Source organism: Eubalaena glacialis, chromosome 11 (assembly GCF_028564815.1).
Source record: "Eubalaena glacialis isolate mEubGla1 chromosome 11, mEubGla1.1.hap2.+ XY, whole genome shotgun sequence".
Classification (NCBI taxonomy): domain Eukaryota; kingdom Metazoa; phylum Chordata; class Mammalia; order Artiodactyla; family Balaenidae; genus Eubalaena; species Eubalaena glacialis.
This window is the reverse complement of record NC_083726.1, coordinates 19,961,029-19,987,989: the sequence shown is the minus strand read 5'-3', so window position 1 is coordinate 19,987,989 and position 26,961 is coordinate 19,961,029. Positions and strand designations below refer to the sequence as shown.

The following is a 26,961-nucleotide window of genomic DNA, read 5'->3' as shown; positions in this document are numbered from 1 at the left end:
ACGGCTCGCACCCGCCTCTGACAGCTGCGGCTCGCGCCCGTCTCTGGAGTTCGTTTAAGCGGCGCTCTGAATCCCCTCGCGCGCCGCGAAACAAAGAGGCAAGAAAAAGTCTCTTGCCTCTTCGGCAGCTGCAGTCTTTTTCCCGGACTCCCTTCCGGCTAGCACCGACGCCCGAGCCTCAGCTCCCAGCCCCCGCCCGCCCTGGCGGCTGAGCAGACAAGCCTCTCGGGCTGGAGAGTGCTGCTCGGCGCCGCTCCTCTGTGCGGGAATCTCTCCGCTTTGCCCCCTGCACCCCTGTGGCTGCGCTCTCCTCCGTGGCTCCGAAGCTTCCCCCCTCTGCCACCCGCAGTCTCTGCCCGCGAAGGGGCTTCCTAGTGTGTGGAAACCTTTCCTCCTTCACAGCTCCCTCCCACTGGTGCAGGTCCCGTCCCTATTCTTTTGTCTCTGTTATTTCTTTTTTCTTTTGCCCTACCAAGTACGTGGGGATTTTCTTGCCTTTTGGGAGGTCTGACGTCTTCTGCCAGCATTCAGTGGGTGTTCTGTAGGAGCAGTTCCACGTGTAGATGTATTTCTACTGTATCTGTGGGAAGGAAGGTGATCTCTGCGTCTTACTCTTCCGCCATCTTGCCCAGACCTCCTATTGCGTACCTTCTAAGTGTCAAGTGTTATACTAGGTATTTTATATCCCTCATTCCAATTAATCCTTGTTGAAATCTAGAAGGCATTATTTTCCAGACCATATACCTAGTAAATAACAGAGCAGTGGTTGTATTCAGGTGTAAGACTTCAAAGTTTATGCTGTTTCCAAAGTGTAAATGAAGGCATAGTAATTATAATAGTCATCATTTGATATACTTACAAATTCATATGCCATTAAGAATAGCAAATCTCTGTTCTTTTGAAAATGTGATAACGTAAGAATGAAAAGGTGAATTTTGAATATTTATTTTTAGTTATATATTTAATAGGTATGTTGGGTAATTTCCTTTTCCAAACTTGTTGATAAAATTTATAGCCCCCACTATAATGGGGGCTTAGAAATTTCATTTTCTTATTGATACAGCTAACTGAGAGTTTCTGTGACTTCTCAATATTTTGACTCATTTGTCTTAATTTAACTGGAGTCAGGCTTTCCTATGTGAAGTACTATTTTCCTCAAACTGGGAACCTACTAATAATTTCAATTTAAAAAGAGCTTGTGGCAAAAGGACTTTTCCAATTCTTGGCAAGTTTGAAGTTCATTGCAATTTTACTGTGGATAGAAATCTTTCCAAAGGGGGGAAATCACTCTACAAAGGAAAACTTTGAATCTTTTTCTCTCATGTGACTTGAACATAAAATGATTTTAACAGCCATGTATGAATCTGGACATTATTCTTAGTTGTTAAGTACTTCAAAAGCACTTTCAAAAGGGAATTGTTTTGCTTATTTGTGATTCCAAATCAAATACACAGAGAGATTTGGAAGATTTGCAACAGGAAGTAATCTCAATTCTATGTAGCCACTAATCTTGTGCAGAAAAATTCAACTTTTATGAACAAAGGAAAAGCAATCTCTTTTAAGTTATAAATACAAGTCAATGTAGCTTGTATTGTTTTAATAACCAAAATGAAGAAGCTGATTGTAAGTTCATTTTTTGAGCTGCATTCCTAGAATCATTTTAGGGTTGGCCAAGTCCTGAGAAACCTAATTCAACAGATTTCTTACTCTATAGGAATACTTTCTTTATATGTTACTACATTAATAACTGTATAGTATCTACATATATCTTTAGAGTTACATAGCTGTTTCATATTTTTAACTTCATTTAATCCTCACAACTCTATGAGGTAAATATTCCCATTTATATGTGGATAAGTGAGAGGTTTAGAGGTTTACCCAAGATCATCTACTTAGTAAGGGATAGGGCCAGTATTAGAAGCCAGGTCTTTTGACCGCAAATCTGATGCCTTTTCCATCACATCATCTTGTTTCTTTGTGCGGGTTTCTTAGTTGGACATCACATTGTTGGCTGCAGTCAAGTTCATGATCAGTTAAAATCTCTAGGTCTTTATTTCATATGTTGTTTTTAAGTCAGGTTCTCCTCATCCTGTACATCTGTAATTGATATTTTGAACTTAAATACAGGACTTTGTTTATCCTCATTCATTTTCATCTTATTATTTTCTACTTATGGTTCTAGCCTTCTGAGATCTTTTCAATCTTGATTCTATTATCCAATTTATTTATTATTTCTTCCAGCTGTGTGTCAACAGCAAATTTTATAAGTAGAATGTCTTTGTGATTACGGAAGCCATCCTAGTAATCTCTTTAGTATACTGTGTGCCTGTCACATAGTTGGAACTTAATAAGTGGTAATTGATAAAAAAAAGATCTTTGTACAGGGCAGGGAAAAAACGCACATATAATCTTTTACAAAAAAGAAAAAAAACACCCTCAATATAACTACTCTCAGTTACTACTTTTGGATGTAAGTATTCCAAGATTGCCATAGAACCATTGTGGTTCTCTCTTGTGTTTTGGTATGTTTATAAATAATATTTTTCATGGTAAATATAGTGGTTAACTGATTTTCTTTCACATCTCAACCCATAATCAGTATTTTAAGAATCCATTGCCTTCTAACTCTAGTTTTCTGAAACTGCCCTACTGTCACTAAGGGCTAGAGAATTTCTCTATGGGGGGCCTAAGGATAAGAAATCTAGCTGTCAGGAGGGCTTATTGAACTTATTTTGCGACTGTATTTACATAGCAAAGAAAGCTTTTTACTCAGATGTATGTTTAAAATTAATAAAAATGCCAGCTTTCTAAAGAAATTTTTATTCACATGCAGCATGAGATTGAGAAAACATCAGTTGTCTGTATTAAATAATATAATTATTGTATTTTTATTTAGAGTGCTTTATGAGTGGTACTGATGAAGGTTTTGTGGTGGGAGGCTCTAGTCCCCCAAGTCCCCTGTAGGTGCATCACTATCTGGGTATTACGGGAGTGATCCTTGCCAGCCACTTAGCATCCATTTACTTTCATGGCCTTACCATACTCTTTATAACTCTCTGTAAGCAATAAGTTTATCATTTTCTATAAGTAATAACTGGCAAAATGAAAGAAACGTATAAAAAGATGTCAGCAGTTAGTATTGGTTTTGTAGATGGTAATAAATGTTTTTGGATAATTTACTACAGTGATGATATGATGTAATATAATATAAAGTTTATTTTATTAACAAAATTTATTTTAATAGCTTTATTAATTGTTTTAATTCTCTACTTATGGAATTAATAAAGTCCAAAAAGGCCTAGTTAAAACCTTCAGTTATATTTTAGGGCATCTCATGGTAGAAACTATATAATAGTAGTTACATTCATGTGGATTCATGAAGATATTGGGCTGTAGCTCCATTCATTATCAAGAGCCTACTGTATTTCACTTCTAAAAAAAATAGTTTTTCATCTTTTACATTTTCACATTTTTTTCAATTTTGTGCATTTTTGTGCTTAAATGGAAGATAAATTCTAATTGTCTACATCTTCAAGCAAATTAAATATAACTTTTAGTCCTCTGGGAGTTAGGGGCTGTCATAGACACCATTACTCAGAAAGATATAAAATTTGTCATCCTGAGAAAACTTGCTTTTATGGAGCAGCTGGACTGAAGACTATTCTGATTTCTTCTAAAATACAGTCAGTGGATTTCACTGCTGGTATCTTTGCAAACATCTGAGTGGGTTAATGTAGTTATCGTTCTGAATATATAGCATAGTGTATAATTACTGAATGTATAATATAAAGTCATGCTGTTTTAGACTTCGTGAACTGTATCAATAACATGCTCTGTGAGTATTATTCAGCATAATGTAGTTATACTTTGAAGTATTAATTTTTGAATTGTTGAAGTCCTCTTTATTTAATCATGTATTTGAAATAAGCTTTGTCTATTTCTGAAAACGATTTGAGATGATTTCTAATTATTTGGAGAAATCTCCCTATTATAACCAAATGGCATTACACAGCAGCTGCAATTGTTGAAATTTGCATTATCTGTGTAGATTACTTTTGTTCTGAAATTAAGTTCTCTCCCTAAAATAGCCACTGGTTTTGTTTGCAGAATACATTTCCAAAAATACTTTCTTGGCATCCTTTTCAGTGCTTAAGAATTAAATTTAGCTTTCTAATTTTCTCCTATTTGTCATATTTGAAGATAATTACAGGAGTATACTTTGAATACTCAACTATTAAATCACTTGGTCACATCTTCTTAGAATGATATAATCAAATCATATTTCTTAATTTTCTAAATATTCATGTTTTTAATTAAGAAATAATGCCTTTCATTCACCACTTTGTTTTATCTTTCACTTTCTTTGTTAGTTTCCTATCTTTGTTTCTTTCACCTTCTCTTATTTTTCTTTTTCATCCTAGCATTTCTCCCTTCCTTAATTTCTCTAATTTCTTGAATTCCATATGCTATTTTTTCCTAACAGAGTTGTACTCTGTAATTCTTTAAGATGGAAAACTTGTATTTTTCTAGGATTACATATATCATGTATATCATTATTAAACATAATAAAACCACTTTCTAAAGCATCTCAGACATAGGAATGTGTAACAAAGGCCTTTGAAGAGTTTATAATTGATTTTCCTAAGCTTTTACAAAAATTATCAAAAACATACACAAAGCTGGTATTACTGAAAAGAACAAAAATACTAGTTGTAGCAATGAATGAGTTTGCAAACTATGAAACATCAAGGATTAAAAGTTCCCACAGATAATGAAATATTTAAGGGAAATTTTTATGATACCTCAGTGACTACAGAGTATATTTCTATCTAGATGAAAAACTAAATAAAAATAAAGGATAAATTGCATATTTTCTTCTTTCTTCCTGTTACCAGATGAAGCAAACCTTAATTAGATCTCAGTTTGCTTGTACTTACAAAGATGACTGCATGATAAGCAAGGATAAGTGGAATAATGTTAATTCAGCATCAAAGCCTTTGTGTGTTCTTCACATGGAAAATGACCTTTCTGGTAATTGACCTTATTTGAGCAATTTAATAACAATTCAGTTCTAGTGTACTAATTGGTTTTAACTTAAGTAAAACTAGATTTTTTTTTTGCAATGTAAAGGTTTATATTTTTATAGACCTGAGTTTATTTAAAAAGTTATATCTGGGCTTCCCTGGTGGCGCAGTGGTTGAGAGTCTGCCTGCCAATGCAGGGGACACGGGTTCGAGCCCTGGTCTGGGAAGATCCCACATGCCGCGGAGCAACTAGGCCCGTGAGCCACAATTGCTGAGCCTGCGCGCCTGGAGCCTGTGCTCCGCAACAAGAGAGGCCGCGATGGTGAGAGGCCCGCGCACCGCGATGAGGAGTGGCCCCCACTTGCCGCAACTAGAGAAAGCCCTCGCACAGAAACGAAGACCCAACACAGCCATAAATAAATAAATAAATAAAAAATAAAGCTCCCTTCCCATTCTTTAAAAAAAAAAAAAAAAAAAGTTATATCTAAGTACAAATATATGTATAGGAATAGGACTCAGTTTGATTTAACTAAATGTATTTAAGAAATAACTTGTAGCGTTTAAGGATTAAGTGTTATGCATTCAGACAAAGCAAATTTATTGTTTGTAGGGATGAAAAGTGATATGGTAAAATGAAAAGAAATGTGATAGTAATATAGCTGTATTTGTTCATCATGTAATTTATATCATTATTTGATTGTAAATCATAAGTTTTAAAATATTCTTTAGCCATTTAAAAAGTTTTTTGTAAAATTCTCATGTGTAATAATTTTAAGTATTATAATTTCTTTCCTCTTTTCATCTTGCATAACAGGAGGTGTAAATTCATCTGTTGGAAGACCAACAATTGGAACAAGTTCTGGAAATGTTCATCTGGACAGAAGTAAAAGTGAAAAAGTGGCAAGAAAATCAATTAGTCTGACAGGAAGTAAAAGCTCAAAAAGGAAACAGGTGGATTTGGATGATGAAAATATTCTCTGTGATAATGGAAATGAACCACCTCAACACAAAAATGTTAAGATACCTAAGGCATCAAAAGATTTGCAGAGTAAATTAGATGGCAAACTAGTTAGAGTTGCAAAAAACAACAAATGTACCGCCAAGGACAAATTGATTACTGGCCAGACAAAGTTAACTCAGTTTTTTAGACTATGAATTTGTCTTTTATGTTCTTTAGATTTATGTATATATAAAACCATTCACTAAAGGCATCTACTTAATTTTTAAGAGATCAAGGTGTAAATTATGGTGCTTTATTATTTTGGTCTGCAGTGTATGTAAGGTTAGCATGTTAAGCATTGTTTAAAAAATACTAGTAAGTCATAATTATGCAGAATATTCACGAAGTTTAATGCACAGGTAAAGCATATCATTTAGGTATATCTTAATACTACTTTCTTTGAAAACAGACATTTAAAATAATACAAGTCATAGTAACATTAAGGGCTTTTTTCCCCACAGGCAATTAAATGATTTTGTTTTCTTCTGAAATGATGATGTGGACCAACAGGTATCAGACTTGCCAGCAAGGTCGATAGACTCTTCCCAGCATACACCTGAGCACTGAAGGAAAAAAAAAAGCTTAAATTGTTTAAAGGACTAGTATCACACAAAATTGATTAGAAATGAAAGAATGGATCTAGTATAGCTAATTCTGAGTAAATCAAAATTATAGTAACTAGTAACTAATTATAGTAACTAATTAAATACTTTTAAATTTCACATCTTTTGCAGGGGTCACTTAATATCAAGTAAATTGAACCATGGTCTTGTTTGATTTTGTCATGATTGGACCCAAATTCAATTAAACTCAGAGTTCTATTTTATGGTATTAAGATATAAGAATTGAATTTTAAAAAGACTACTCACTGTCAAAATCTCTCCTTCCTATAGGAAATTTAGCTGAGTTTTCTTCATCCGCAATTTCTCTCTTTTCTTGTATTGATTCAGTATTTTGAACTTCATTCTCAGCTGGAAAAGCTACAGATCCTTTTAGTGCAAGATAAGGTTTTATAGCCAGATTCAGTGGCAGACCATGATTTAAGAAATTGTGTTTGGAACCTGCATTCTGTAAAGAAAAGGTTGATTTGTGTTTTAGCTGTCTTATTGAGAATAGAACTATGATACAATTGTGTAATATTCTTATTGATCAAAGATGCTCTATACTGTTTTGACTCTAAAAAAAATATTTTAGATACAAGGTTTTCAGGGAATAAAAACCTTTTGAATAAGAGATGTTTTCCAGAATGGAAGAACAACCTGGTATGTAGGAAATTTGATCAGTTGTCCTAATGCATATTGTGACTTTTTTCACATACTTGTGCTTATAAAAGTATCGACTTTACTTCCAAAGGATTCATAAAAATCAAATTTCCATTGAAATAAAGGATAAGTCACAATGCCACTTACCTTTGAATTTTTGTTTTCCTCATCATTCATGAAATTGCTCTCATCATTTTTATATTCCTCCAGGGAAGGAACAACAATTGATTTTTCTTCAGTATCTTCCTTCTGAAAGGCTTTTCCCAGCCTCAGCGTTTTAAATACCATGTCATCTTCTAAATTTCTTATTGACTTGGAGGCTGAAGGCGAAACACCTTGAGAAAGCAAAGAAAAAGTTAGTATTAATATGTAGGAGGAGAAACTCATTTTTGCCATTCTTAGTTTGATGTTTGCATAGAGTCACACAAGGATGTGTAAAATGAAGTAAAATTTCTCAACCTGCTTTGTAAATGATTCCTACCTTTATATATTTTCCAGCTTGAATAGAAAGCACTTGAAAGACTTAGACTTTCATCATTTTAAAAATGACTCATTAGACAGAAGCTAACTTTTTGTATAGCTGCTAATACTTACACTGTTTGGGTTTTAGTGGCATATTGTTTATTTTGAGTGTGAATTTTCTCAGAATCTGATTAAGATCCTTGGTAGAAAGCTTCTGTTGAGGAGATTATAGTCTCTTGAAAATGGGTTGTTATTAAGGAAGACCACAGGACATCAGGCTCTCCATATTCTTGTTTATTCATATTGTTCCCTTCTGTTTATTTTCTGTTGAAGTAAAATATTAAAACTAAAGTTATTTCTTTCACTCAGGATAATAAGGGTCAAAGTTTAAATACATTTAATCCCGATGAAGTTGAAATAATCTTCAGAAAGTATTTTTTCCCATAAATGCTCGGAATAGTCTTTGGTGTTTAAAGTATATATGCCTGTCAGTATGAACAAAAAGTCATTCATGTTATATCTAAAATTGACCTGTCAGGTGTGTTTTATCTCTATATTTACAAAAGGGTATTACTGATATTTATTAATGAGTTTAGCAATTAATGAATAAGAAGTCCATGAAGAGAATATTTATGTGCTCCATAAATGTTAATTTTGGATAATGAGTATGTTGTATGATTTTTAATTAAACATTTCAGAGTTAATTTGTAATGTTGACCCCGTAGAGTAAGAGAATACGTTCTTGTATATGTCTTCTGGTATATATGTGCCATAGTTTTTCTAGGGTATATTTCTAGTTATGGAATTGCTGGGTCTTGGAGTATGTACATTTCAGCTTTATTAATACCAAAATGGTTACAGAATAGTAGTAACCACTTTAAACTCCCACCTGCAGGGTATGAGAGTTCTTACTGCTCCAGGTTCTAGTTAACACTTGGGTATCTTATTGTGCTTTTAATGTTTATTTCTCTAATTACCAAAGACGTTGGATGCCTTTTCATATGCTTAAGTAAAATGACTTTTAAAGAAAAATTTGTTTATTTCTCTATCAGATTGTTTGGGTTTTTCTTGTTGATTCATGGGAGTTCTTTATATATGCTGGATATTAATTCTTTGTTAGTTGTATATGTTTTAAATATTGTATTTTTTCTCACATTTCTTATCTTTTGAACCACTTCATGGTGTCTTTTGGTGAACTAAACTCCTTAATTTTAATGTTTAAATTTCTTTTTTTTTTTTTTTTTTTTTGCTTTTTATGGTTAGTATTTATAATATGTTATTTGGAAATCCTTCCAAACCCTGAGATCATTAACATACTTCTATATATTCTAAAAGTTTAAATGTTTTGACTTTCACATTTAAATTTTTAATTCATCTAGAATCTTGTGTGTGAGAAAGAAATTTTAACTTTTTCCAAATGTCCTTATATATTTCTTTTTTTTTTTAACACCTTTATTGGAGTATAGTTGCTTTACAGTGGTGTGTTAGTTTCTGCTTTATAACAAAGTGAATCAGTTATACATATACATATATCCCCATATCTCTTCCCACTTGTGTCTCCCTCCGTCCCACCCTCCCTATCCCACACCTCTAGGTGGTCACAAACCACCGAGCTGATCTCCCTGTGCTATGCGGCTGCTTCCCACTAGCTATCGATTTTACATTTGGTAGTGTATGTATGCCCATGCCACTCTCTCACTTTGTCCCAGCTTACCCTTCCCCCTCCCCGTGTCCTCAAGTCCATTCTCTAGTAGGTCTGTGTCTTTATTCCTGTCTTGCCCCTAGGTTCTTCATGACCTTTTTTTTTTTTTAATGTCCTTATATATTTCTTGAATAATTCATCCTGTCTCCACTAATCTGCAATGCCATCTCTGCAGTATATTAGGTTTCTATACATGTGTAGGTCTCTTTCTGAACTCTCTATTCCACTGCCAAATCTACAGTATTATTATTACAACTTTAAAATAACTTTTGATATCTGGTAAGTCAAGTTTCTCAGCCCCCCTACTCAGTCACCGGTTTTTCTTCTATAGCAGTTCCTTGGCTATTTTTGTCCATTTCTTTTCCATATAAGTCGGCTGTGTTGGGTCTTCGTTGCTGCACGTGGGCACTCAGTAGTTGCGGTGAGCAGGGGCTACTCCTCGTTGAAGTGTGCAGGCTTCTCATTGCAGTGGCTTCTCTTGTTGCGGAGCACGGGCTCTAGGCACGAGGGCTTCAGTAGTTGTGGCACGAGGGCTTCAGTAGTTGTGGCACGTGGGCTCAGTAGTTGTGGCTTGTGGGTTCTAAAGCACAGGCTCAGTGGTTGTGGTGCACAGGCTTAGTTGCTCCACAGCATGTGGGATTTTCCCAGACCAGGGATTGATCCCATGTCCCCTGCATTGGTAGGCGGATTCTTAGCCAGTGCGCCACCAGGGAAGTCCCCCATATAAATCTTAAAATCAGTTTTTCAAGTTTTGTGACAAGTCTTGATGGGATTTTGAAGGGAATTGCATCTGTTCTATAGATTAATTTTGGAGGGGAATTGACACTTTTGTTTTTTTTAGAATCTTCATTTTTTTTTAACATCTTTATTGGAGTATAATTGCTTTACAATGTTGTGCTAGTTTCTGCTGTATAACAAAGTGAATCAGCTATATGTATACATATATCCCCATGTCCCCTCCCTCTTGCATCTCCCTCCCATCCTCCATATCCCACCCCTCTAGGTGGTCACAAAGCAACCAGTTGTTCTCCCTGTGCTATGCAGCTGCTTCCCACTAGCTATCTATTTTACATTTGGTAGTATATATATGTCCATGCCACTCTCTCACTTCATCCCAGCTTACCTTTCCCTCTCCCCGTGTCCTCAAGTCCATTCTCTACGTCTGCGTCTTTATTCCTGTCCTGCCCCTAGGTTCTTCAGAACCAATTTTTTATTTTTAGATTCCGTATATATGTGTTAGCATATGGTATTTGTTTTTCTCTTTCTGACTTACTTCACTCTGTATGACAGACTCTAGGTCCATCCACCTCACTACAAATAGTTCAATTTCGTTTCGTTTTATGGTTGAGTAATATTCCATTGTGTATATGTGCCACATCTTCTTTATCCATTCATCTGTCAATGGACACTTAGGTTGCTTCCATGTCCTGGCTATTGTAAATAGTGCTGCAGTGAGCATTGTGGTACATGACTCCTTTTGAATTATTGTTTTCTCAGGGTATATGCCCAGTAGTGGGATTGCTGGGTCACATGGTAGTTCTATTTTTAGTTTTGTAAGGAACCTCCATACTGTTCTCCATAGTGGCTGTATCAATTTACATTCCCACCAACAGTGCCAGAGGGTTCCCTTTTCTCCACACGCTCTCCAGCATTTATTGTTTATAGATTTTCTGATGATGGCCATTCTGATCAGTGTGAGGTGATACCTCATTGTAGTTTTGATTTGCATTTCTCTAATGATTAGTGATGTTGAGCATTCTTTCATGTGTCTGTTGGAAATCTGTATATCTTCTTTGGAGAAATGTCTATTTAGGTCTTCTGCCCATTTTTGGATTGGGTTGTTTGTTTTTTTGATATTGAGCTGCATGAACTGTTTGTATATTTTGGAGATTAATCAATCCTTTGTCAGTTGCTTCGTTTGCAAATATTTTCTCCCATTCTGAGGGTTATCTTTTCGTCTTGTTTATGGTTTCCTTTGCTGTGCAAAAGCTTTTAAGTTTCATTAGGTCCCATTTGTTTATTTTTGTTTTTATTTCCATTTCTCTAGGAGGTGGGTCAAAAAGGATCTTGCTGTGATTTATGTCATAGAGTGTTCTGCCTATGTTTTCCTCTAAGAGTTTGATAGTGTCTGGCCTTACATTTAGGTCTTTAATCCATTTTGAGTTTATTTTTGTGTATGGTGTCAGGGAGTGTTCTAATTTCATTCTTTTACATGTAGCTGTCCAGTTTTCCCAACACCACTTATTGAAGAGGCTGTCTTTTCTCCATTGTATATTCTTGCCTCCTTTCTCAAAGATAAGGTGACCGTATGTGCGTGGGTTTATCTCTGGGCTTTCTATCCTGTTCCATTGATCTATATTTCTGTTTTTGTGTGAGTACCATACTGTCTTGATTACTGTAGCTTTGTAGTATAGTCTGAAATCAGGGAGCCTGATTCCTCCAGCTCCGTTTTCTTTCTCAAGATTGCTTTGGCTATTCGGGGTCTTTTGTGTTTCCATACAAATTGTGAAATTTTTTGTTCTAGTTCTGTGAAAAATGCCATTGGTAGATAATTTATTTTCTTACGAACATGAATACAAAGTACAAAGGTATTTATCCATATTTATTTAGATCTTCTTTAATCTTTTAATGACATTTTGTTGTTTTCTTCATAAAAGTCTTGCTTATCTTTTGTTGCAAGATTTATAATTGTTTATAATTTAATTATAATTAAGCTCCTTATTTTTAGTTATTATAAATTGTATCTTTTAAAATACCTTTTCTAACATTATTGCTGGTTTGCACATGCAGTTGGCTTTTGTTTAGTGCTCTTATATATAAAAAACTTGTTAAAGTCTTTAATTCCCTAATAATAATAATAATAATTATTATTATTATTTAATTCAATAGTTTATAAATGTAGTAACTCTTTAAGGTTTTCCATGAAGACAGTTGATATAAATAATAAAATAATGACATTTTATTTCCTTCTTGCAAGTGTGTGTGTTTGTGTGTGTTTATTTGTGTGTCTGTCCACATGTGGGAACAGACTGACTAAAACCTTCTGTAAATGTTGGACATGGAGATAACAGACATCTTTGCAGTATTACTGATTTTACAGAGAATGCTTTTAACTTTTCACCATCGAATATGATGTTTGCTCTAGATTTTTTTGTAGACACCCTTTATAACTTGCAGGATGTTCTTTTCTATTTCTGGCTTACTAATAACTTTTATCATGAATTGTTGAATGTTATTGAATACTTTTTCTGTATCTATTGAAATGATCATACTTTTTCTCCTTCAGTGTTTCATTGAGAAAATGAACAGATTTTTCTCATGTTAAAGCAACCATGTGTTTATGAAACAAATCTTTTAAAATATTATTATATTCAATTTGGTAATATTTGTTTTACATATTTTTCACTTATTATCATGAGTGAGATTGATCTGTAATTTCCCTTTCTTCTATTGCCTTTGTCTGCCAAGGCATTAAGGTTGTACTAGCTTCATAAAATGAAGCAGGGGGCAGGGTTTATTCCTTTTTTTTTTTCTCCTGTAAAGTGATGTGGGCTTGGTGTTTTTTTGGTGGGCTTAATGGTTGATTCACTTTTTTCAGAGCTGTAGGAACATTCAGCTTCTCTGTTTCTTTTTTAGTTTGTTTTAGGAATTTAAATTTTTATAGAATTTGTCCATTTCTCTTGTTTTCAAATATTCTAGTGTAAAGTTAGTTATGATATTTTCTTCTAAATATTTTAAGCCTCGCTTCATCTGTAGTTATATTTCATTCTAATTATGCTTATTTGTGATCTCTTGGTCTCTGCCTCTCTCCTCTGCCTCTGTAATTTGATCAGGCTTGCTATAGGTTTATCAATTTTGCTGGCCTTTAAAAAACCTTTTGGCTTTGTTGATCTTCACTATATATTTTTTCTATTTTGTTAATTTCTGCTTTTTATTATTTCTTAAATTTGAGGTTCATTTTACTATTTTTCTAACTTACTAATTTAGAATAACTCATTAATATTTAGACTTTTAAAAAATACCAGCATTAAAGATTATACATCTCCCTTTATGTATCATTTTTATTGAGTCCCACAATTTTTTTTTTTTTTTTTTTGGCTGTGCCCTGCGGCATGCGGAATCTTAGTTCCCCGACCAGGGATCGAACCCTTGCCCTATGCGTTGGGAGTGCAGAGTCTTAACCATTGGACCTCCAGGGAAGTCCCTAAGTCCCGCAGTTTTGATAGGTAGAATATTCAATGTTTAATTCCAAGTTTTTATAATTTTCATTATTATTTCTTCTTCAACCCATTAATTACTTAGATATTTTTAGCATTTAGAATATATGGGAATTGAAACTTTGGGGGAGAGGATACCAAGTTCCAACCAAATTGAGTTGTTGTCAGAAATCTTGTTCTATAAATTATAGAGTAATTGAAATCAGTATTAGATTGAAGTATGTGCAAGTGATGATTTTCAACTGTTTTTGACATACAAATAGTAATTTCATATGGTTCAACATACAGAAACTTGCCTTATGGCCTATGATATCTTTATTTTGTGTAAAAGTTCTGAAAATTCTTGAAAAGAATATGTATACATTATTTTCTTTTTTATAAATTTATTTATTTATTTATTTTTGGCTGCAGTGGGTCTTCATTGCTGCATGTGGGTTTTTTCTAGTTGTGGCAAGTGGGGGCCACTCTTCATTGTGGTGCACGGGCTTCTCATTGCAGTGGCTTCTCTTGTTGCGGAGTTCTAGGGCTCTAGGCACGCAGGCTTCAGTAGTTGTGGCATGTGGGCTCAGTAGTTGTGGCTCGTGGGCTCTATAGAGCAGGCTCAGTAGTTGTGGCGCACGGGCTTAGTTGCTCTGCGGCATGTGGGATCTTCCTGGACCAGGGGTCAAACCCATGTCCCCTGCATTGGTAGGTGGATTCTTAACCACTGCGCCACCAGGGAAGCCCTATGTATACATTATTTTTGAAAGCAGGGTTCTGTTTGTGTCTAGAAGATGAAACATGATAATATGTTGTTCAAATCTTCTATGTCTTATTGATTTTTTTGTCTGCATGAACTATCAGTTACTGAGAGAGATATTTGCAAATCTTTCACTATGATAATGGGTTTATCTAATTCTATTTGTAGTTTGTAATTTTTGCTTCATTTATTGTGAGCTTATGTTATTAGGACATTCAAATTAGAGATTTTTTTGTCTTTCCCATAAACCAAACCATGTATCATGACCCTCTCTACCTTTAATAATGTGTTTATTACTATCACTTTTCCTGTATCACCTGTATGTCTTATATGTGTCTGTTGAAAATATCATATAGCTGAATTTGGAATTTTTTGTCTGACCTTCTTTGTCTTGGAGAGTTTAGTCCATTTACATTTATTCTGTTTACTGAATTACTAATATTCAGTACTACTGTCTTCTTTTGTGATTTTTATTTGTTCTAATATGTTTCCTCCTTCCCTTTCTTGCCTTCTGATTTAAGTTTAATCTATTTCTTATTCTTTTAAAGGGTACCCTAGACATTTTAACATCATCTTCAGTTATTTACATTTAAAGTTAATCAGTACTTTTGTCCTCCTCGCAAATAATGTGAAGACCTGAAAATCCTTAACTCTGGTCACCACTATTCCTAATTTGTATGCTATTATTTTCAAAGATTTAAGTTCTATCTTGATTTTTTTAATGAAACAAATTAGGGATTATTTTATTATTTTATACAGTTAACATTGGTTTAGATTTACCTACAAGTTTACTTTTATTTTCCTCACCATTTCCTTTTATATCTGAGATCTTTGGACAATCATTTATCTTCTATCTGAAGTACATGTTTCTGAAGTATACTAAGTTAGATGCTAACTTAGTGAAGTTCTGTTAATAATAAACTAAGTTTTGTTTTGTTTTAATTAAATGTCTCTTGCTATTGTTCTTGAAAAATATTTTCATGACTATAAAATTACTCAGTTGACAATTGTTTTCTCTTAGTACTTTATTATTGCTTCAATTCTTCTGGTTTTCATTGTTACTGCAGAGAATTCAGCTATTGGTTTTAATCATGATTCCTTTATATGTAATCTCTGTATTCTGTCTGGCTGCTTTTAAAATCTTCTCTTTGACTTCATTGTTCTGCAGTTTTACATGATGTATCTGGGCATGAATTTCTTATAATTTATCCTGGTTTAGATTCTTGAATCTGAGGGTTGATGTTTTTCATGAATTCTGGAAAAGTATTAGTTATTATTTCTTTGAATATTTCTTCTCCCCTGTTCTCTTGTTTCTTCTTCTGGAATTCCCAGTAGATATATATTGGGCCTGTCTGCTCACTCTATCCTCCATATCTTATAACCTCTGTTTCCTATTTTTCTCTTTCTCTCTGTGTGCTGCACTTTAAATAATTTCTTCAGAGTTGTATTCCAGTTCACCAGTACACTTTCACTTGTATTTAATCTGCTGTTTAACCTGTGTATTGAGCTTTTAGTTTAACTTCTTATATTTTTTAAAAGTTCTAGTTGGTTTCTTTTCAGATCTGCCTGGTTCAATTATGGTTTTCTATTTTTTATTCATATTTTCAATCGATTTTATTGTCTTAAATCTATTAAACATTTATTTATTTTTATCTTTAAACATTTTGTATTTGTACCTAGTTATTCAAGTGTCTCCTATATTTGCTTATTTGATTCTGCAGTTTGTTACTTCTGCTGATCCTAGCTCATAGTGTCTTCTTCACGTGTTTAGTGAATTTTCATTTTGTTCCTGTATTCATTGAGCTGCATCCAAAGGAATTTTTGAAATTCCTGTGTTTTCTTCTGCCAGGTGCCTGGAGCAGTACCAATCCAGGACCACTTTATTTTATGGTTTTTTTTGGCCGTGTTGGGTCTTATTTGAGGCACGTGGGATCTTCGTTGCGACATTCTGGATCTTTCGTTGCAGCGTGGGCTGTTCGTTGTGGCACGTGGGCTCTGTAGTTGTGGCACACGAGCTCTAGAGCGTGTGGACTCTGTAGTTTGTGGCACATGGGCTCTCTAGTTGAGGCGCGTGGGCCCAGTAGTTGAGGTGTACGGGCTTTGTTGCCCTGCGGCATGTGGGATCTTAGTTCCCCGACCAGGGATTGAACCTGCGTCCCCTGCATTGGAAGGCGGATTCTTAACCACTGGACCACCAGGGAAGTCCTTCCAGGGCCACTTTAAACCAAAATTTCTTCTTGAGGCTTTTCAGGCCACAGAGTTAGTGCAAGTACCAAACTTAGTGAGTATTCTTTTGTCGTTAGGAATTCTCTGGGTTGTGTGTGTGCGTGCGTGTGTGTATGTAATTCCCCTCCCCCCCGCCCCCCCCCCCACTTCTTCTCAGAGCCATTCCTGACACAGGCATGTTTCCTTCTACGGCCCACATGTGCTGTCTTCTCTTCCAGCACATGTGGGCCATTAAAACCAGGTGCTAAGCCACCAGGAATTCACAGAATCTCTGAGCAAATGCAGGCTCTAATCCTTGTTAACCCCTGTGGAATATTGCACTTTCTCTTTTCTGGCCTTCTGTGGTTTTTCTTATTTTACCACCAGTCCAGCCATACTTAGCATTTTCAGTTTTTTACTGAGAGGTGTTCTCTATACAAGTAGTCTGCCATATTGCTGGAAATGGACGTCTCAATTCATTCTTTAGTGGAAAATTCCCTCTGCAAGGGAATTTGAATCCATTTGCACAAAATGTATATGGTATTGCATATTAAATTATTTCCTTTTAAACTCGTCTTATGGGGCTATATTTCAAATTCTTAAATGGTGGTGTTTAATATTCTGATTTCTTTAGTATATTTGATCAGATGGGCGTAGTTAGCTGCTAATTCTCTTGGGGACTATTTAAATCTAATTAGGTACATGTTTCCTGAGAGTGTATTTATAAATAAAAGACTTCGAAGTCCTCTGACTTCTTTGCTCTTAGGGCTGCCTTATTTTTTTAATGTTGTTAATTGTGCCCTGGTTTGTTTCCCAGGGTATGAACCTGCTTTGGAGGTGGCTGTTTAATCTACAAAAGTCCTCATTAATGGTAACCTTTTTTCTTAGCTGTTGTTCTGGAAGTGTAATAAATATTAACAATTATGTATTTTGTTTTAAATTTCCACCAGATGAATTAGTTTGGCTGATCTTCACCCAAAATTGGGACCAAATCCAAACCATTTTGACAGTTTAGAAAAGTTAGTTAATGTTTTCCTTTATTTTGCTTAAATTGTCATAGTCTCTGAACATTATGAGGTTTTTCCCATAACCATTTAATTACGGAGATAGTTTCCAATTTTTTTAAATGATAATTTTTTTTTAAACATTGGTTACTCTGATGTGCAATGGAGCATAGTAGATTTCTTTTCCATCGATGCTGAAAATTAAGTGTCCCCAAGTGGTAGAAAGGAACTTTGAAGAAGAAAAACTATTGCCAGATGGGCTTGGGTGGTTCAGAAAACCTTGGAAAGGCAAAAAGTTTATATCAAATGCCATCTTCATTTTCTAAAGAGCTACTACTAACACCATATATTTGTAAATCACTTTTTCGAATTTCTCTTTCCTTTAATTAACATATCTTTGCCATGTGATGCCAATAAATTCAATGCAACCCAAATTAGAGATTGGTCATTATTTTACTTAGAACCCTGAATTTCTTAATGGCTAATTTTATGAGTCTTAAAACGAAGATTGCTCATTTATATTATCAGAAGATATAAATAAACTTAGAATTCCTTCTCAAATTTATACAGTGAAAACCCCATATACCTCCACCTAGATTCTACCATTAATTTATTAGTGTACTTGTTTTATTATCTGTCCATCTTTCTATCCCTCTAGTAATCATCTTGTTCTTTTAATGCACTTCAAAATATATTACATACATTAGTACACTTTCCACGAATTACTTCAACATGCATGTCATTAACTAGCTTTTAATATTTGTTTAGTTTTTTTCTTTCAAGGTAAAATTTACAAAAAATAAAATGTACAAATCACAAGTGTATGTTTCCTGAGTTTTGATAAATGCATATACCTATGTAACCTACACTCAAGATAAGACATTGTCATCACCCCAGAAAGTTATCTCTTGCCTCTTCATAGTTAATTGCCACTACTTACCCACCTCCACTCCTCACCCCAGCCTTCAACTCTGAGGAAATCACTGTTCTGATTTTTCCCACTGTGAATTAGTTTTGCCTGTTTTGGAATAATGCAGTATGTAATCTTTTGTGTAAGGCTTCTTTCACTCAACATGTTTGAGACATGAAGATATCCCCCTATACTTTGTCTAAAAGCTTTATGGTTTTAACTTTTACATTTAGGTCCTTGATCCACTTCAAATTAATTTTTGTGTATGGTGTGAGTGTGAGGTAGGGATTAAGTTCCTTTTCTCATATGGATATCAAGCTGTTTAGGCACCATTTGTTGAAAAGATTCTCCTTCCCCTATTTTGTTGCTTTGGTGCCTTTGTCAAAAATTAAGTGACCAAAAGTACAGACCTATTTTTGGGCCCTCTAATTTGTTTATTGATCTAACTGGTGCTTATCTCAGTACCATATTATCTTGATTACTGTAGTTTTAGAGTAATATTGAAGTCAAGAGTGTAAATGACTCAACTCGGTTCATTTTCAAGACTGATTTGGATATTCTATGTCTCAACAAATTTCATGTTTGAAATCGTAGAGTATATTCTCTTATCACACTGGAGTTATTAAACTAGAAATGAATAACAAAAATGTCTAAGACTATCTACAAATGTTTAAATATTAACCAACATACTTTTGAATAATGTGTGGTTCAAGAAAACAATCACAATATAAATTAGAAGATATTTTGAAGTGGTGATAATGAAAACACAGCATAACTTGTGGGATTCAGTTAATACGTGCTTATAGGGAAATACATAGCTCTAAAATGCATATTTTGGAAAATAAAAAAGATTGGAAACATCAATGATTTAAGCTTACATCTGAAGGAATTAGTGAAAGAATAGCAAAGTAAACCCAAAGAAAATATAAGGAATTATTAAATATAAGAGCAGGAATCAATAAAATAGAATGCAATCATACAATAGAAAAATTTAACAAAGCTAAAAGATTAGTAAATTGATGACTTGTAGCAAGACTGATCAAGAAAGAAGGACACACACAACTAATATTGGGTATGTAAAAAGGGAACATTGCTATAGATCTTATAGACATTAGATAGTATTATGAACAACTTTTTGCAAAGAAATTGTCAAATTTAGATGAGATGGATCAGGGATTGGCAAAACTTTTTTCTATAAAGGGCCAGATGGTAAATATTTCAGGCTTTGTAGATTATACAGTTGCATCTGCTCAACTCTTCCACTGCAGCACAAAATCAGCCATGCACAATATGTGATGATTGGGTATGGCTGTGTCCCAGTAAAACTTTATTTACGAATACAGACAGCCTGAGGGCCATAGTTTGCTGACCCCTGAACTAGACAAATGCTGTAGACAAAGAGACATAAGACTGGCACAAGAAGAAATAGAAAATCTAAATATTTCTATATCTATTAAGGAAATTGAATCTATAAATTAAAACGCTTTGTCACAAAGAAAACTCTAGGCCCAAATGACTTCGCTGATAAATTCTTCCAAACAATAATAACAATCTTACAAAAAGTGTCAGAAAATAAGAAAAGAGGAACAGTTTCTGTGTAGCTCTGTAATGTATCAACTTGCCTAGCCTCAGTTACACTTTCCAAAATTTCTGTCTTTCTAGTTGGAGTGGGCCACAAGAGACATTCTTGTGTGAGATTTGGAGGATAGAAATGAAGCAGCGGCCATTTTGTAACTCATACATGGTATTGCTTACCTGTCGGCTCACCTGGTTGGCTTGGGGCAGCAGTCAGGCCTGCAATTCCCCTGAATCCACTTTCCATTTCTCTGACTCCTGGGATATGTGCATGTGTGTAGTTCTGTGATAAAGGGCACTAACTTTCCTGCAGGACATCCGTATCATCAATGTCAGATGCAGCAAGATCTGGTAAGAGTTTCAGTCTGTCCTTATTGGTTTCAACTTGCTTGTGGATTCCAGCTTGTCCTTGCTCTTCCCTACTTTACATCCATCTTTCCTTTTCAACTGTTTGAGGCCCTGTGGACTCCAGCATCAGATGAAAGAATCTTATGAAGACTGCTTAATTCGCTTCCACAGTTGCACAATATCAAATCCCTGTAACAAATCGTGTATGTTTATATATAAGTATACATGCATATATGTGTGTGTGGTTCTGTTTCTCTGATTGAATCCTGATACATTTACTTACTCTCTTTATGAGTCTAGCATAAACTTGGTACCAAAACCTGACCAGGATGTTATAAGAAGGGAAAATTATAGGCCAATCTTTCTCATGAACATAGATGTAAAAATTCTAAGCAAAATATTATCAAACACAATCCAGTTATATGAAAAAGGTCACATTTTACGACGAGATGAAGTTTATTTCAGCAATGTAAAGTGGTTTAACTTTTTAAAACATCAATTAAATTCAGCACATTAAATGAATAAAGGAGAAAAGACATGATCGTCTCAGTAAATGAAGAAAAGCACAGTGATCAGCTGTGTCCAATGCTGCTGGGTGAGTAAGATGAGAACTGAGAATTTATCTTTGATTTGGACGCGCGCTAGCCACTGGTGACCTTAATGAAGTTTCTCAGTGACTCTGGTAGAGACCAAATCCCAATAGGAGAGGATTTAAGAAAGAATGGGAAGAGAATAAGTGGCAATGGTGAATATAAGCAATATGCCAACAGTTTACACTGAGGAATGCAGAAAAATTGGGCTGCGGGCAGAAAAGGGTGTGGTGCCAAGGGAAGATTTCTTTTTAAAATGGAAGACATTATAGCATGGTGATAAGCAAGAGAAAGAAGTGGCATACTGAATTTGTGGGATTGAACTAACAGGAGGTTTTACAAGCTATTGACTGGAGTAAAAATGAGATTCATTCCTATTCCCAACACTTAAGTATGTGTGGTGGTAAAAAGATGACTGAAGTGGAGAAGGCCAGAAGGGTGTTGATTACGCAGAAGAGTGGAAAGGGAGGAGAGGGGAAGCACAGAGCCATTTGGAGATGAGAGTGTGGGGGAGATAGATGACTAGAGTGGCTCATATTTGGATGGAGAGCAAGGATAATGGTCTATGGAGTGGTAGATTTGTCTGGCAAGAGAATTAGTCCAGGCGTTTCCTTAGAAGGGGGTTTCTCTCAATCTCTCTCTCTCTCTCTCTCTCTCTCTCATGTTTATGTAGTTGGCAGGGAAGGATATCTCCTGGTGGGCATTTATGCCACTCAAAATTCAGCAGTTGGAATTAGGAGGTTACACTTCTGAAAGAGTTTGAATCTGTATGCTGAGTTGTCTCCATTCTTTCCAGGAAGAATCAATTTTAGTCTGTCTTTAATTTGAGGGTTCAGAGGAGAGATTCAAGGCTTCCAGAACCCAGCCTTGCAGGGAGTGCTTAGAGATTCTTCATGTATATGGGGCTCAGCTGAGGGTTGTGGAGACCAAAAAGCTCTTCAGTTTTGCTCTAACAGTGGGGTTGGGTAGGGGTTCTTCCCACCATGCTCAGTGCAGTGGATTTGTGGGATGGTGGGTGGGAGATGTGGGGAGTTGATGATGCTCTACAGGAATTAGTCCAGTGAATATGAGACCAGGTGAGTGGGAACATTGGTATCCTCAAGCTTTGTTCCACTGTTGCAGCTGCTAAATGTGGGTTAATTGATTTAAATATTTATATTGCTATAGTATGTATTTGAGTTATGGGCCTGCCTTGCATACACTTTCCTCCTTTTAGTTAACTGTGTAAACGTTTGAATTCATCTCTGTCTACGAAGGCTAGTGGACTGGCTTTTCCCTCAGTCTCATAACTAGATGATATGTTGCTATTAGTGTCATATTCGCACAATTAATAACATTTTTTTAAAGAGCCAAATGAAGAGCCAGTTCTAGTGAATTATGCATTACCAGTTTTTAGAGCTTAGACTAATATCTTGATAATTGCCTTAAAACTTTAATGCAACAAATCAAGATATAAGTAACATCAAGAGTTATATGAACATGCTTGAGATTATGTTTCTGGCCAAAGTTTTCAATTTCTTGCCAAGATGATTCTTGGATATTGTTTTGATTCTTGGCAATTTTGGAGTCATATGATAGCATCCTTCCAAAATAACAATCTGATGATAGCTCTTAATATTGGGTTACCAAAAAGGATTATTACATTGTATACACTGATTCATAATTTCAGGCTTCCTCACCATTTTGGTAAATACTGCATTGAATCTTCATTGTCGCACATGTTAGGAATCCTAGTGTTTGTACTCTCATGACTGTCTCAAGCCCTTAGACATTCCTGATTATCATGTTGAGAACTCTAGACTCTCACAACATTTTGAAATGCAGTGGTTTCTCCTAGGTAGGGTGAATATGAGATTCAGTTTTTCTACTTCATTTTCTTCTGTTTGTGGTAGAGATTAGATAAGATAGAAGCATCTTGATATTGATTTACATGCCATTCTTTTCTTTCTATTTAGGTACAGTACTCTTTTGTGCCATCACAAATTTGTTCATGTTTTTCTCCACTCTTAGAACTCCCTCATCTTGTCTCTCCACCCATCTAAATCTCAAATATTCTTCAAGACCTTTCTCTTTTTCTTAACTCCTACTTTTGTAATGCATAATCATCCCATTTAGAAAATAATTGTTAGTTAATATTTATTAGTTTATCAAGGCCCTACATATCTGCAGAAGCTTGCATTGATAGCTTCAATCGTTCATTGTTTCCTATATCCGTACCATGTAATTTTGCTTTCCCATCTTGGGCAGGGTGACCTGCCCACTCCTTGACTTTGGCCTCAGGTAGGTGACTTGCTTTAACAAATGAAGCAGTCTTGCACATTGGGGGATTCCCTCTTGAACCTCTGCCATCACCATGAGAACATTCCCCTTCTAGCCTGCTGCAGAGAAGACCACACGGAGCAGAGCCCCAGTTGTCACAGCTGAGGCCATCCTCAGCAGACATCCATTCAAATAACAGACTTTAGAGCAAGTCCAGTTGAGGTCAGCAGTGCTTCCTGGCAGACTCCCAGCAGACTCCAGAAGCACAAGCTATAGGATGAAGTTTTGTGTGTGACATAGCATTACTGTAGCAGTAGATAATTGATGAAAATGTCCTACATGGCCTGGCCCATGCCTTCCTTGCTAAGTTTATTTCTTATTCTTCCCTACTTCTTTCATCACTCTCCAGCCATATTGGCCTTCTTTTTGTTCCTCTTAAATGCCAAGATAATTTTTGGCTTAAGATCTTTGCCCTGCTGTCCCCTCTGTCAGGAGCATCTTCCTCCTGTTATTTGTGTGGGCATCGTCATGAGGTTCTTAATGTCCTACTTTCTGAGATTGCTTCCTTGTCTCCACTGCCTAGGGGAACCTTCTTCCCAGTTATTCCCTATTCCATTTCACTCTTTATTTTCTTCACTGTGCTTATTATTTTCTAAACTTATTTGTTTACATGTTTATTGTCCATCTCCCCCAATATCCCTGAGGTAGGGACCTTGTTTTTTTATCCCCAATATCAAGAATAGAGTCTGGCATATAATAGACTTTCAATAAGTAAAAGATAAATGTATGAATACATTTTTATTAAGAGGACAGATGGGACAAGGTATGATAGGTTCTAGAATATGATAGAGTATTGATTTCCTAGGGCTACTGTAACAGATTTCCATAGACTTGATGGCTTGAAACAACAGAAATGTGCTTTTCATAGTTCTGGAGGCCAGAAGTCTGAAGTCAAGCTGTAGGCAGGGCCACACTCCCTCCACAGTCTCTGACATGGTCTTCTCTGTGTCTGTCCTCTGTGTGTCTGTCCCTAATATCCCTCTGCCCCTCTTTTATTCATGTGATGGCATTTAGAGCCCACCAGGATAATCTAGGATTACCTCTTAATCTCAAGATCCTTAACTTTAGTCACATCTACAAAGATGGTTTTTCCCCTAATAAGGTTTCATTCAGAGATTTGACATGAATACATTTGGTGGGGGGTGGCAGTATTTTTTGGCCTACCACAAGTATAGATATGATAAACTCTAGCATGTGGGAGGCAGAATAGCATCGTTTAAGATCCTGTGCTGTGGAGCCAGAGTGTCTGGGTTTGAATCTCAGTTTTGCCACTTATTGTATGCATGTGACCATGTTACTTAACCTCTCTGCTTAGTTCCTCTCCTGCAAAATGCAGGTAATGTTGGTACCTACTGCAGAAGATTGTTGTGAGAATTGATATGTAAGCACTTAGTTGTCCCTGGGACATAGTAAGTGTTCAGTAAATATCATTACACTTGTAAAGCAATACCTACTGAGCATTTCCAATGTGCCAAGCTTTGTGCTAAGCACAATTTGTATCTTAGGTAATTTAATCCTCACAACAACCCTATGAGGTAGAGACTAAGCCACTTGCTCAGGATCGTACATCTAGAAAGTGGTTAGGGTAAGAGTCAACTCAGACAGTGTCTCATGAGTCTGTCCTCTTAACCACTTCATATATAGTTTCTCTGCTGCTGCTGCTGTTATTTTAAAATAATTGCTGTGAGATTTCTTTTGGCTATTAACATTTCCAGGAAAACCAGAGATTTCTGGATGATGTGAATCAGAGTAGAAATCATGAATCTTTATAGCCTTTTTTTTTAAACCATTTTTTAAATTGAAGTAAGTTAATTTACAATGTTGTGTTAGTTTCAAGTGTACAGCAGAGTGATTCAGTTACACACACACACACACACGCATATATATTCTTTTTAAGATTCTTTTCCATTATAGGTTATTACAAGATGTTGAATATAGTTCCCTGTGCTATACAGTATGTCCTTGTTGTTTATCTATTTTATATATAGTAGTATGTATATGTTAATCCCCAACTCCTAATTTATCTCTCCCCCCACCTCCCCGCTATCCCTTTGGTAACCATAAGTTTGTTTTCTCTGTCTGTGAGTCTATTTCTGTTTTGTAAGTAAGTTCATCTGTATAATTTTTTTAGATTCCACATACAAGTGATATGATATTTGTCTGACTTACTTCACTTAATATGAGAATCTCTAGGTCCATCCATGTTGCTGCAAATGTATCATCTTATTTTAAGTAGACCTTCTTTTGGTAATATAATAATTTGGTAGTCAAGACCTTTTTATGAAACATGAATTGGCTGGGAAAGATTATGGAGACACCCACCCCCTCTTTAGATATCTATGTATGTCGAACCAGCTAGCTAGCCTCTTCCTGTTATCTTGCTCAGTGCAGAATATACTCGACAAATCTCCTTTAGAAGCTTTTAGTAGAAGCGACTGCTTATCTACCATTTGTTGTTGTTGCAAGTATCCATGAGATCAGCTTTTAACCAGTTGTATATATTGCATAATTAAAACACTGAATTAAGAAAAGTCCTTTGTAAGATTGAGAAGTATCTGCTTCTGGTCTGTTAGAATGTAAGGGAACTGAGGGCCAGGAATTTTGTCAGTTTTGTTCCATTCTGTACCCCACCTTGGCCCCCAACAGTCTCTTCAATATTGCACGCAGAGTACACCTTTAAAAATGCAAGTCAGATCACTTCACTTGCCTCTTCAAAATCCTCTGAAGGTTTCCCATCATTCTTAGAATTATATTCAAGGTCCTTATATTGCTTTCCAAGCTGTTTCTTGATCTGGTGCCCTCTCTGACTTTCTGATCTCTTCTTCTACACTCCTAAATTTGCTCACTCATCTTCAGGCACATTAGCCTATTATTTGCTGTTCCGGGAACATGCAAGTTCCTTGAACTTGCTCGTTCCTTGCCTGAAACTCTCTTTCCTCAGGTATCTGCTGGCTTGCCCCTTTATCTCCAAATTTTGTCTCAAATGTCGTCTTTTCAGTAAGGTTTTCCCTAGCCAGCCATTTCCCTCTACACCCTGCCCCTTTTACCTGCTTTTTCTCCATAGAACTTAGTAACATGTGACATGCTATATATTTTACTTATTTCTTTGTTGATTGGGTGTCTCTATCCACCAAAATGTAAATTCCATGAGGACGGGGCTTATATCAGTTTGTTCCTTGCTGTATCCCTAGTGCTTTAAATAGGTTTGGTACATAGTTAGCGCTCAGTAAACATAAATTGAGTAATTGAATAAATGTGCTGCAATGTGACAGTCCCATTAACCATCCAGCACAGATTGAGCTGGCATATGGCCTGTCTACCTAACACTATTATGGAGATATTATTTCCACGGATTTATTTGTATTCTAAATGTTTGATTTTATAACTTTAATATTGTGTACTTGATATGTTGTTAGTTCTCTGTATAGTTAAAGATGGCTAAACTCTCTTCTACCCTTTCTTTAACCACAACTTGGTGGAGTGGAATTCCCAGGCAAACAACCTGTTAACCATCTTTCTTGGATTTCATTTAGTTGTGTATATTTTGGGGGCAGTACTAGCAGGGGAAAAGGGACATTGTTTATTGGAAGGGCATAAGTTAGAA

The 26,961-nt window shown here is 35.6% G+C and overlaps 2 protein-coding genes across 2 annotated transcripts in view; one reads left to right on the top strand and one right to left on the bottom strand.

Annotated features, from left to right (window-relative positions):
• Positions 1 to 6,179, top strand: part of PARPBP (PARP1 binding protein) — an 85,211-nt gene extending 79,032 nt beyond the window's left edge. The window contains exons 10-11 of the mRNA XM_061206558.1: positions 4,896 to 5,031; positions 5,839 to 6,179. Coding sequence (XP_061062541.1) covers positions 4,896 to 5,031; positions 5,839 to 6,179 — 477 coding nt within the window. The remainder of the gene's footprint in view (positions 1 to 4,895; positions 5,032 to 5,838) is intronic.
• Positions 6,180 to 6,537: 358 nt separating this feature from the next.
• Positions 6,538 to 7,682, bottom strand: PMCH (pro-melanin concentrating hormone). Its single transcript, XM_061205970.1, has 3 exons — positions 7,434 to 7,682; positions 6,894 to 7,092; positions 6,538 to 6,587 (listed from the first exon to the last, which is right to left on the bottom strand). The coding sequence occupies exons 1-3, from the start codon at positions 7,680 to 7,682 to the stop codon at positions 6,538 to 6,540; spliced, it is 498 nt and encodes a 165-aa protein (XP_061061953.1).
• Positions 7,683 to 26,961: the final 19,279 nt, after the last annotated feature.